The sequence below is a fragment of the Pocillopora damicornis genome, chromosome 14 (genome assembly GCF_964200805.1).
Source record: "Pocillopora damicornis chromosome 14, jaPocDami1.2, whole genome shotgun sequence".
In the NCBI taxonomy this organism is placed as follows: domain Eukaryota; kingdom Metazoa; phylum Cnidaria; class Anthozoa; order Scleractinia; family Pocilloporidae; genus Pocillopora; species Pocillopora damicornis.
Genome location: NC_142683.1, coordinates 13,436,371 through 13,449,055, shown reverse-complemented (window position 1 = coordinate 13,449,055; position 12,685 = coordinate 13,436,371). Strand labels below are relative to the sequence as shown.

Sequence of the window (12,685 nt, the reverse complement as noted above, 5' to 3'; positions counted from 1 at the left end):
CCGGAAAATGCGAGTGACTAAGTCACGATGGATTTTTATTTCCAATAATTGATTGAGACAAGGGGCGAAAGTCTTTCAGACCAATCTCAGAGATATAGGTGAAGTAAAAACCGATGCAATGTAAGGTTACCCACAAAACTCAAGTAAAAATTATCCAAAGAGACGTTTCCCTTGTGTCACGAAGATATTATTAACTTACCTTTGACTGAAGTATGTTCCTCACGGCCTCTTCAACCTCTGCTTGATTGTTGATGTCAACTGTTTGTACAAATGGTTTTCCAATGAATACCTCGGCGTATGGATTTTGAGATGTGATCTAACACCAAAAAAAATATCAATCGGATAAAATAATGAGGGAATAATTAACATTTCATTACAGATGTACCACGGAAATACCTTGCCTAAAAATGTGAGTAAAATGAACGTTTGGATGTCCCTAGCTGATCGAGAGGTGGCGTAAAAAGCATGCTGGTTGAAATCGTTCTGCTATATGATAAGCCCTTTATTGACTATGTTTGTTCGGTCAAGATTGAACGGTTGTAAACTTTAATTTTTATAGTTTAATTTTCTTTTTTTTAGGTTTTAGGGACCTCGACTTCGTCTGAGTGCACAGAGACTCAAAAAGAGAACAAAGCTTGTCAGATTTAACCATCTTGACCGAACAACTTTGGTAAATAACGGATATATATCTTAAACGTAACCCTTCCTATTGGGAAAAGAAAAAAAAGAAGCGCAACAATTAATTCATGTGGTGTTAGTAGGAACATGGGTATAATTTATAGCATACATACCTTCCTATTCATGGGTTTTCCTGCGAAAAATCCGTGATTGAGACGATCGTATGCCGGAATAAACTTCAAGAAAAATTGGAGGATATAAGCTCGTTCATAATTTTTTTTTCTATGTACTTTTTTCATCGCGGCCTGACGAGTGCTCATCCCCAGGGCCATTTACGTTAACACGAAAAAAATTGCACAAGGGTGGTAATAACGTAGTAATAGGGATGTAGAAAAAAGCACGCTGTTGACATAATAATGATTCTCTGATATACCTTGGGATTTATAAAGAAACATCCATTAGCCAGTGCCTCGAGAGCTGCTGGTCCTTCGAATGGCATTCCAAGACCCACAAAAACCTGATTAAAAAATGATTAAAGAATGATGATATAATTAAAGAGGAATGCATCATAATTAAAAACTATCCACATTAGCTGAGGTGGCCACTGGTGGATATTTACCGAGCTTGGAAGCGGCGAGTTAAATATCTACTGCTTGTCACCGACACTGAGTTGTTTTAGTATATACTAAGACAGTGAGATAAAGTAGCACAAACATATATTTTTTTGATCATTATCTCTGCAACGATTGCAATATTTTCGGGTGCAAATCCCATGCAAGTTGCTAAATAACAAAGGATATTCAGAGTTGGAGTGGCCAATCATAGTTTGCCATCAACGCTATGCACTGTTTTAGTATATACTAATGATCTTGATTATATGGCTCGGGCTTGTGGCCAATATAACGCGCACTATAATTGGCAAAGAAGTCGAAATTGAAGTTTAGTTGAGAGCGAGCGACTTTTCTCTTTACCCCACGTTGTTTAAAGCTGTTTTGTTGTTCAGTCATTTTGTGCTCTTTTTTCTTTTGGTTTTTGTTAAAAGTAGAAAAAAAAGTTGTGGCTACTCACTCTTTACCTTACTACTCTGGAAGAGACTCAATAGCGTGGTTATGTTCACTATGCCGTGATTGATGATATATTCTGGGACTTCATACTTAAGAAGCTCGCTCTCCTGACAAAAGTAAATAGATAAATAATGAAAGAAATAAATCGTCAAATAAACAAATAGGTTGACTTGACGTACACGAATTTTCCCTAGATCTCCAGCTCTGCTTGACATAGGTTCTACGTTGCCGTGCGTCGGTTCAGTATTTGATCACAGATGACTTCAAAATGTGGTAAGAACAAAAATATGACGCGCGAGGCAACATGCAGGCTATTTATTTTATATATAAACATGAATAGGGGGTTAACCCGGAGCCGACAGTAATTGTCGGTTTGTTTTTCATTCACAGATAAGGTCAGATTTGAGTCAGGATGTGTAGTATTCAATACAAATCAGTGCGGAGTTAAATGATTTTTGATGCAGTTATTGTAATTTCGTTCGTGAAACTTCAGTACAAGCAAACAAAACAAATTTCCTCACGTTTTTCGTTCCGATGTTGGCATGGACTTCAGGGAAGTGCTTCTTTATTATATCGAGATAATGTCTCTTGCCCTAAAGAGAATGCAATTTTAATTTAAAGCTGCAATAACATTTTTTCTGTTAAGTTGCTCTCATTTATTCATGGGTTCTATTTTCTTATGTGCCCTATCGCAACTTTAGTTTACCCTTAAAAGAATTGAATTATGAGAGAACTCCCAGCCCCCCCTTTAGATCAAAACATCAGTAGGTATATTCATATCAGTATCTGAGAAACTTCGCACCTAAACCTCCCCTAACTCAACATTAAACCCAATTTGTTATCAAATGACTATTGTTGGGTTAGGAAGGGGTATGTGTGCAGCTCTTGGATACTAACACTGATCCTTATTTTCTCCATTCTGTTCTCTACACATTTTCCATTGTATTAATAATTAAGGAGTATTGGTTAACAATCAAGAGGCTTGCTTCCTTCGTTCGCGCTCAATTTCAATATTTTTATGGCCCTACTGTTTGACTCAGTTCTAATTATGGAAGGATAATTTACAGACTAGTAACTTTTAGAGTTTAAAGGGATAAACTTATTAACGAAATTCATAAGGACTTTTGTGACCGAACCTCATCATCAGACGATTGAAATAGGACCTTAATCTCGTTGCAGATGAACTTGTGAGTTTCCTTACCTCCCAGAAAAAAGGCGTTTTTCCGTAAACAAGCGCTTTTGTTCCTATTCTTGTAACTTTTGTTTCCACTAGATGCTTCTTATCTGGAACAGCAAAGCCAACGAACGAATTATCAGGACTGTGCGCTGAAAATAGAGACAAAAAGCTAGGACTAAATAAAAAACAAGCATAAAACAAAAGAAAGCAAAACACGGTATAAAACATACAAACAGCAAAACACAAAATGAAATAAAACAAAACATAGCAAAAAAGGCTAGCATACAAACACACCAAATCAATTTGATGAGGAAGCATGAACGTACATATGACTCACAAAAATATTGAGTTGTTTAAATAATTTAAGTATGCCTGTGATAATAATGACTTCGAAATGCTATAAATGCTCCCAAAATAATCTACCATCGAGTTACATAAAAGGTATAAAAAAAAGCAGACTAAACAAAACAAGTGATAGCCACGTAAAATAATGGAAAACCATAACTCACGGTACATAGTCATAAACTGTGGAAGGAGCAGATTTAAGTTTCCCCACACGGATCTCCCACCAGGAATATTCTCCTTGTAAAACGCGAAGTTGAATTCAGCGTCAGACCCAAATGAGTCAAGGACACGAATTTTGCATCTAAGTGAGGAAGAAATAGAGCAAAAAGAAATAAACGAATTAATAAATAAATACATGAAAATGCCAATCTCTGGGAAATTAATATTGTGGAGTCAAATAATAACGCTATAGGAGCCAAGTTATAACCTTTTTTAATGTGGATTGGTCCTCAGCTTGTTGATGGAAACCTTATGTGATCACACAAAGTTCATTTAAGTGGGAATACAACTGCGAAAGGTCAGAAATAGGGGAAGCAAACAGACTTCGCTAGAAGCATGAGTTTTTTTAGCCAAATTTTGAGAGAAAAAGACTCTAGATTACGGTAGCCTACAGAGGACATGTGATCGGCTGTCACGCCAGGTATCTCCGTGGACGACAATGGCTGCAACAGTCGAGGAGGTATGTTTTGAGGTCAAGAGTGTTTTATTTTCGTGAAAAGATCATTGGATGGTAACTTGCAATACTTCTACGGCACATAGTTCTGTGAATCAGTACAGTAAATCTTGATTTTTTGAAATCTTACGAGACATGTTCAGAGATGGCTGTCAGTGTCTGAGAACAAGTGTGGATTATCTAATCTTTGTGATTACTCTGCAGATTTGTAAATTTCTAGATGTGACTTCTGCATCGCCAACCCCTTTAAGAAAGAAATTTCCAACTGTTGCAACCATTGTCGTCTCGTCCACGGAAACAACGTGCGTGACAACTCATCATGTGCGTAATAACAAATTCCCATTTATCTCGCGATATTTTGATTTTATCGCGAGGGACTATACCTACTATGCGTTATCTCTATTGTTTTTGTACTTACTGTACGCGCCTTTTAGTGTAACAGATCCTTACACAGAGAAAGCACGCTCAACTCGAAATATATTAGATTGTCATATGCAATACTAATGTTTTCCATTGTTGGCCATACTAGTATCCCATTAGCGTTTGAAAACCCCGAGGCCTCCTTGACGACCCCATGTTGCTTTTTAATCGAGGCAGATTGACCGTGGAGGATCACGTGTTTGCAAGCGCTTACATGAAATAGTGGTCAAGCAAAGTTTAAATGTCGTACTTTCTTTTTTGGTTTTTCTTTTTGTTTTTTTGTTTTCATTTTTTTTATTCTGTCTCTAAATATCTTTATCTATTCTAATGACAATTTTCAATGACCCGCTAAACATAAAAAAATTAACGTAAATTGTGGTGAGCTCAAAGCTTTGCGGTGATGATCAACTCCGTGTAAATTTACTCTGAGCCATGCAGAATTTAACGTCTGTAATCTAAACATTTAAAATCGAAAAGGAAACGTCTTAACCTTAGCGTGTCTAACCTGTATCGAGATTGATGTGCTCCACTAGCATCGCGCAATTTTTCAACACCTATGATATCAGTGAATATCAGATCCAAACTGTCGTTCAGTTTCCTGGAAGCACAGCCGTCCGAGTCAGGAGGTGTGATGATACTGCAAAAAAGAAGGTCACAACGTTTAAGGAGGAGAGCAAGACGGACCACTAACGTTTAAATTTTCCAACTTCCTATCTACACAAAAATCATTTTTATCTTTAAAACTAAGACTCTTGAATTGAAATGGATAAATTGCAACCTCTCTCGGTATAAAAAACCGAAATAAATTAGCCATAGGCGATTCCGAAAAATATCATTTTTTAGATACGAATGTGCTAATAGTTCAAAACTTAAATTGACAAAAAAATGCACGGTTTTTTTTCATTGCATTTTTTATTTAACGATCACACTCTGTATGGTTACTCACTCTACCCACTCACGGAACAGATGGCGAAAAGCGTTTCTAATCAGACTGCAGCATTTATGAGAGAACAAATTCCGGTGATTTCCAATAACTGTTCCGTTGCCGTTGTCTCTTTCCCTTCATCACGTCCCGTATTCTCTAAGAGTTGCATAACATGAACCCTGTCCTCTTGATACTTGTAAAGTAGAACTCGAAGAGCACTAACGCACTTACTTTGGCAAGTCTTTTTTGTCCGACGTGATTACCAAATCATGTCCCAATATGTACAGAACACTCATGACGTCACTCCACTGGCTGAGTTCTCCCAGAACGCCACCATTGAAGGCCTCCATAAAGATCTTAAAATTGAATTCTAAGCTTCCCATATAAAGAGCGATCTGAAGAAGAAAAAAATCGCTGTTTACCAAGCACGAAAATAATAGCGGAAGAATGGTTGTTTCCAGAAAAATATCTGAAAGTTACCAAAATTAAGTTAAAATATTATCACCTTTTTCTTTTTCCTCTCTGATATGCCCTGCCTGATAGCAAGCTCTTTGACGGCTTCTATCCATTGCGGCCATGTTTCAGTGATGCGAATTCTCATCCAGGCATAACGGTTATCAGTAAGTTGCTTTAGTAATCCCGATACATCTGTGCGAATCTTTGCCTAGAACAGTACGGATTCTGTAGGTGAACAGAGTCTACTAACAAAAAGTTTTAATTGTTTTACAAAGATATATATTTTGTCAAGAGGCTTCAAGAGATTACGAAATAGGAGTCACTTTCAGCGTTAGTTTTAGCAAAAGGAAGTTGCCATGACAATATTTCAAAGAACAAAATTTCTATTTATATGAATTGTTACCAGATTTTGCCGTGAGCCTTGCACAAACCTTTGATTGATTAACTGATGGCTTGAAGGGATCCATGTCTTGTCGCCATGGCAGAACTGGACACCATGCTTCGACCTAAGTGTTACAAGAAAGCAAAAACATACAACATCATAGAAAAGACAAAATATTGATGATTCTCATTTGCGTGGTTAGCTTGTGAATATATGAATTCGAAGCAACCATTGAATCATGAAGCAGTTTTACAAGTAATTTGTGATCGGTAATTTACTAACCTCACTGAGATATTGAATCACAGAACAGCTATCATCCAGATTCACCTTATGTTTTCCATCGTGGCATTTAGGATTCCATGAATCAGGGAAAGACTAAAAGATAATAAACAGTAGAGAAATCATGAATAAACTTTCTTTAGGAAATATACAAAATTAGTTAATTAAATCGTTTTCCCGTAAAATATCTTTTTGAAAACGTACCTTTACTTTGAAAGAACATAGGGGAAATCTTGAATCTTCAGGAATTTCACATTTGTTAGGTTTTTCGGCTTAAGAGAAAGAAAGAACGAAAAAATTGGCGCGCAATAGGCATAAATACTCACATTTCAGTCAGCGTGATTCCAGAATTTCGTAGTGCTCACAAGATTTGAATATGACAAAAAAATGTCTGTATTCCATACTCACAATCTTCCTCAGGCAGCCAACCGACAGTTTTTACGGTAGAGTCAACTTGTAAACGGCTATCCAGTCTTTCTATAACTTCTGGAATTTTATTTCTTGCAAAGAGGTCTGGTGAAAGAATTGCCAATATATAAACTTGAAGAGAAAAAAATCCTTCTGGTGAAATAAGTAAAAGTACAGAGTACAATAATGGTGTTATACTTGCCATAATATGCAAACCTGATGGAAGTAGACTACTTGATTAATTTTTTTTTTTTTTTGAGTAAAAAGTTCGTTAAAAAGGAAAATATAGGAAACATTCATACAAAAAAAGAAAAACAAACAAACAAACAGTAACAAACAGGAAGGGGGGGGGGAGGGTAAGAAACCCATCGTTTATCATAAACACCACGCTAACGGCAGGGTCACCGTGTCTCTCAAAAAATCGCAGCAGAAAAAGTAGAAAAACATTTATACCAAAATAACAGAACAAAACAAAACGAAACAAAGTAAAAGCAAAACAAAGCACATACACACACTTACACACAAAAAGAAGTACTCATTATGACGATTTATTTTTAAAAGACTACCTATTAAATAAGACTTTTTTTCTGGGGAAGCGAAAATGTCCCCATAATTTGAACAGACCCCACTTTGCTGGTGTATTTTCATATGAATGTCCCCGTAAGTGTGCAACGATGGACTCAAATTCGTGTCATCAGGAAAACTTGGCTGTGCCTCTCTCCTCCTCAAACAGGAGTTTTAATTGTTACTGGAGAATTTTCTTAAGGATACGTGACAAAATGCAGGTGGAGGGGGGGGGGGGGAGGGAGGATTAGAAACCCTTGTATATCAAAAACAACGCATTAACGGCAAGGCGACCGTGTCTCTCACAAAATTTCAGAAATGTATTACTGGCAGATATGTACACTTAAGATATCTTTTGATAACCATTTTTACCCATCAGTGCTGACCTAAAAAAAAATCTACATAGGTTAACAAACATAATAAGTGTATAACAAAATCTTACCAATCATTCTTGAATGACGGCTTTCGAAGTTTCCGAGCCTCCAATAACAAAAATTGTTGTTACAAAACGACACTAGAATGACGATGGCATTTTGAACTAACACTGTAACGGCAGCGAAAAACGCCAGCAACAGAAAGCAACGTTTTTTCGATAACGAGCGCTGAAACCTCATCTCATAACAAAAGGATAAGTTTTAAACTGACTTCATGCAAAAAATATAAATTTTCCATAAAGAAAAGGTAAATATCGTGGAAATTTTTGGCTAAGATATACTGTTGTCATAGTTTCCTTTTTTCACTTTACAACTGTTGTCATGGAACTTGAAAGTAATTAAAGAACAATCTTGACACATTCGAATGTTTCGCACTTGTCCTTTTTGCATGAAAAATAAAAAATACTAATATTATAAGTTTACTTCAAAAAAAATGTTAGATCGCTCTTTCTATCGATTTATCCAATCGAAGATTTTATTTTGATTTTGAACAATTATATATATTCTCTAAGCTTATGAATTGGCAGAAAAAAGTAAACAAAGCGTAGTGGAATTGATGCCATCGACGGTAGCGCGAAAGAGCTTCGTGGTATAATGAATAACGATTGATGTTAGCATGCGATTTAATACAATGATACGTCCTCACGTGCAAGCAAATGAGCAGAATCGATCAAGAATGGTCTTGCATCCATCAAAAAAGCCAAGTCTCGCTATCGAGATGACCGAGGAATCAAGACAAGAGAGCATACCCAAATCACTAGGTCCAGACGAACACCTTCACGGAAACGGCAAGAAAAAGAAAGGCTTCAGTGTATTTGGGTGTATTTCAAAACTGTCTAAAGAATTTATTCATGAATTGATAAATAAAGAGACTCTTAATTAAACAAGATTTCAGTCTAATGCCATACTCCATTATATGCGGTTTGTTTATAAGTCAAAACAATGGCGAAAAAATAGATTACCTCTACGACTGAGTCTTTTTTTTTAAATAGTACATGTATGGAGTTACACATAAATCTTCCCCTACCTTTCAGGTAGCCTGCATGATGCTCTACTCAGCATTCAGGTTGAAGAAGAGATTATGCACGGGCAACAAGTAAGACCCGATGAATAAGCCTTCGCCACTTGTATAAAATCAACGAGTTATGTCATACGTTCCAGTCGGTAGTTCAACAAAATTGTTTATTCAAGATTTTCTTTGTGCATTCGTAACCGGAATTTTGATTTCCGTCCTGTGATACTTTGCACATATGTCGGCTGCCAAAAATTCCAGTGTGCAATGGCGCTGTTTTTCACTGAGACCTCGACAAGTTTTTTGCTGCCTTCATTGAGTACGCTCATTTAATGAGTTCTTTGCCACGTTGAGGTCATATCCGACGTTCAAATGTGAATGCCACTGTCTCTAAAGATAAACACATAAATAAAACAAGATATTGGTTTTCATTCATCTGAGATATTATAAAAAGTATCCAAGGGATGAGATGAAAATTAAAAGACGTAAAAACCTTCCTGCCAGGCCATCCCCGGTCTCGTTTCTTTGACGGTTACGAGGCGAGGGGGTCAATCCTACTTGACTACCATGAAGACGCTAAAAAATAGATTGCAAAAGGGTAACGCCTCTCGGTGTTTTAGCGCGGCTTAGAAACTAGCTCAAGGTCGTGTAGAGAGGCACCGAGGATTTACTTTAAGCTTGTCACTGCTCACTTATAGGGCACGACGTGATGCAGGTTAGATAAGATGTTCCCATCCAGAACTTCCAATAAAGCACAGGAAAGTATAATGCCATGTGAGTAGCGATTAATAGAGCTTCTTTTTGCTATTGGTCAATAGAAATTAAGCCTCTGAGTTGTGAAAGACAGTAACATAAATCAAAGCGCGATAAGTTTGTGTTAAACGATATATACTATAAGCCATGGTACCGTTTCACGTCATGCCTTTTAATAGCAGCGCCAACACTTTTCAAGGCTACCAGAATTGTAAATTGCTGCGTTGTATGACAGACATCAAATTACTCCAAGACGTTTTTCTCCTGAGGTTCCTATCAAGTGAAGGAGGAAAAAGCTTCACGACATGATTTTGACATTTCTGACACTGTCACGTCTCTCTGATGTATCCTGTTGTTCACATATCACCTCTACGAAATGAAATTATAGCACATCAACTGGACATCTTTGTGTTTTGCGTCAATGCGCATTAAACAATTTGATTGCAAACGGACAGGAAATTCGCTTCAAGCCCAAGTAGAAATTTGTTAATTCATCTTGGTCAAACAACTCAAGGGATTATGGAGATACACATGCCGCACGTCACAATTAGAAAAACGGAGCACCAATGCTTAAAGGGGTCATTATGTGGACTTTAATGAAAGAAATTGCAGTAGCGCTGAAAATAATTAGATTAGTTGCACTAAAGCAAATATCCTCAAAGGACAGCGTCAGATATTAAATAATCCCTCGTCAAATAAATTCTAATCCTATTATCAACTATTGCAGAGTAACTCCAAGATTCGACAAAGCTATTTTCAGGTCAAATCTGTCGTTGCAACAAAACTCCAAGATTAAGGATGTCAACAAGTTAATCTTTTTTTACCTGCTCATTGCACAACACCCGTTGAGAGACTGATAGTTCTTCTTACTCTTTTTTGCTTAAAAAAAATTGCTTAGCAACCTTACCAATCATCATTTCGGTCTTTTTTTTAATAAGCCAATGCGAGAAAAAAAAAAAAAAAACTTTGATTTACTCCAGTCAGCAGTTTGCTTTTAGGCTTGATAATTGATACGTTCATAATTTTTTTGCCATTTAGATCGTATTGTAAATGCTAGGTGTCCTGTGCACTAGGCCCAGTCTGCGCCGAGGTGTTGTCATTCGACACTAGGTCAAACCTCGGCATACATGTGCTTTTATCGCTTGTTATTTTCGCCTTTATTTCTCGGATAAGGATCGTTTAACTAGTCTCACATCGAAGGAATAGAACATTACGGAAGCATTACGGATATTTCAGCAGTTTTCAAGGTTACGGATAGAGACACTTGCTTGTTTGTAAGGATTTCTTGTACGGTATTGTATTCGAACGGTGTGCTGAGCGTAGTTGATCGGATCGAATAAAACGTGGAATTGACATCGAATTGACGGCTGTTACAGTATATTGCGTAAGAGATAGTTTCCTCTTGCTCAAAAAAACAAAAGCTATTTCAACGCCTACGCGCGATCTAGGGTAGATAATGCTAGATTTAAGTGGGCCTGCCATGAGAAACAAGCAACTTTGCAATCAAGGCACTGTTGAAGATTCAAGATGCAAGAATAGTCCTATAAAGTGCACCTCAGTGTTTTCTCAGACCGGCGGAAACACTTTTTGGACTGTATTCTTCCGGTTAAAGCTATATAAAAAGTGATTGCACAGATTTAAAGAACCAGTCTGCAGGTGTGAAAATGGAAAGTAAATTTGTAAGTAATTATTCAAGCAAACCCGAAAACGATTTAACTCGTCTTGAGACAATCGTTGTCATAAATTGTGTCCTCAATGTTCCACTAATGCTCGTGTCCATCTTTGGAAACATCTTGGTGCTGGCTGCCATTCTAAAAACATCATCTACTTCATCTATTTCTTCTCCAAGCACAGTTTTCCTCTACAGTTTGGCCCTTTCAGATCTTCTCGTTGGCGTGGTTGTACAACCGGTTTACATTGCAAATTCCGCAACTGGGATGACTTATCTGCAGACAACTATGGCTACCTTAGCCTTTGTAGCTAGCGGTGTCTCCCTCTTCACTATGACAGCCACAGCAGTTGATCGTTCCTTATCTCTTCACTATCACATGCGATACCCGCAACTGATGACAACAAGTCGCGCCAGGTACCTAATGGTAACTCTTTGGATCATCGCCGTGTTGCTATCCTTCTCGCATCATCTGAGCGATCTCACCTACTTCCTAGCCATTGCTCTCTGTATCATCCTTTGCCTTGTGACTTGCAGTGCTTGTTACATTAATATTTATCGTATTGTTCGTCTGCATCAGTTACAGATTCAAGCCCAACAACAAGCGGTATTAAATGCTGAATATAATCATACCGTGAAGAAATCAACCAAAAGTGCCAAAAACACTTTTATCTATTTCATTACTATGGTTCTTCTTTATTTGCCGATGTTTATCACCGAGGCAATAACTTCTGTTTTCCCCGATCTGTGGACAAATGAATGGATCTTCACAGAAACGGTCGTGTTCATGAACTCAGCCATCAATCCCTTCCTATACTGTTGGCGCCTTCGCGAGCTCCGGGTGGCAGTTTTAAAGATATTACAGTGAATCTCAGGTCGACAGATGGAGGAGAACTGGTAGGCTTAATGAAAATTGCTGACTCATCGTAGCAGAGACACCGGTACATGAAGACATAAGGCTGTTTGTGTTCAGCACCAGATTATGAACCACCACTAACAAGACACCTTGTTTTAATGTCGAGGTTTACACAAGAGAAACTCGAATTTAGATTTTTATTACAGTATAACCATGAAATATTTAACATAATACAAATACATTTTATTATTACGGCTCCTCTATGCGAGGCTATTCTGTCGTAATATACCATGATAGTAAATACACGATAATAAACTACAATGGGGGAAAAATATATACATGTGTTGCAAAAAAAAAAAAAAATTATTGAAGTCTAAAAAACCTCTTAAAGATAAACAAGACATCATCCGTAAGATTTTGATTAAAACTCTGAGTGACTTATCCTATATCTATCGCTTGACTTGAGTGAAAATTTCCAAATGTTTAATGCTGGTAATTTGAAAAAGAAAAAAAATATTTGGATTGAAGGACAGCTTTTCCCCCGTGGTTCCTCAGGATCTTTACCCGAGCAAGTTTTTTTTCACATAACTCTTATTGCAAAACCTTGATGCAAAAATACATAAATATTTCAAAGCGTGATTCGTTTGCAT

General features: G+C 37.2%; 2 protein-coding genes across 3 annotated transcripts in view; one reads left to right on the top strand and one right to left on the bottom strand.

The window, feature by feature from the left end:
* The window catches only part of LOC113683774 (alpha-1,6-mannosylglycoprotein 6-beta-N-acetylglucosaminyltransferase A), a 28,663-nt gene extending 20,597 nt beyond the window's left edge, over positions 1-8,066 (bottom strand). The window contains exons 1-15 of one of the 2 annotated variants that reach the window (XM_089194276.1): positions 7,754-8,066; positions 6,748-6,852; positions 6,544-6,611; positions 6,343-6,435; positions 6,110-6,184; positions 5,728-5,886; positions 5,454-5,617; positions 4,803-4,934; positions 3,369-3,505; positions 2,884-3,008; positions 2,204-2,275; positions 1,694-1,789; positions 1,052-1,135; positions 792-854; positions 200-316 (exon numbers count right to left, since the gene is read on the bottom strand). In XM_089194276.1, coding sequence (XP_089050402.1) covers positions 200-316; positions 792-854; positions 1,052-1,135; positions 1,694-1,789; positions 2,204-2,275; positions 2,884-3,008; positions 3,369-3,505; positions 4,803-4,934; positions 5,454-5,617; positions 5,728-5,886; positions 6,110-6,184; positions 6,343-6,435; positions 6,544-6,611; positions 6,748-6,852; positions 7,754-7,925 — 1,662 coding nt within the window. In that variant the 5' untranslated portion in view covers positions 7,926-8,066. The remainder of the gene's footprint in view (positions 1-199; positions 317-791; positions 855-1,051; positions 1,136-1,693; positions 1,790-2,203; positions 2,276-2,883; positions 3,009-3,368; positions 3,506-4,802; positions 4,935-5,453; positions 5,618-5,727; positions 5,887-6,109; positions 6,185-6,342; positions 6,436-6,543; positions 6,612-6,747; positions 6,853-7,753) is intronic. The other variant, XM_089194275.1, reaches the window with a different exon arrangement.
* Positions 8,067-11,036: 2,970 nt separating this feature from the next.
* On the top strand, positions 11,037-12,478 carry LOC113683773 (adenosine receptor A2b). Its single transcript, XM_027201055.2, has one exon. It carries the CDS (start codon positions 11,175-11,177, stop codon positions 12,045-12,047), a length of 873 nt encoding a protein of 290 aa, XP_027056856.2. The 5' UTR covers positions 11,037-11,174; the 3' UTR covers positions 12,048-12,478.
* Positions 12,479-12,685: the final 207 nt, after the last annotated feature.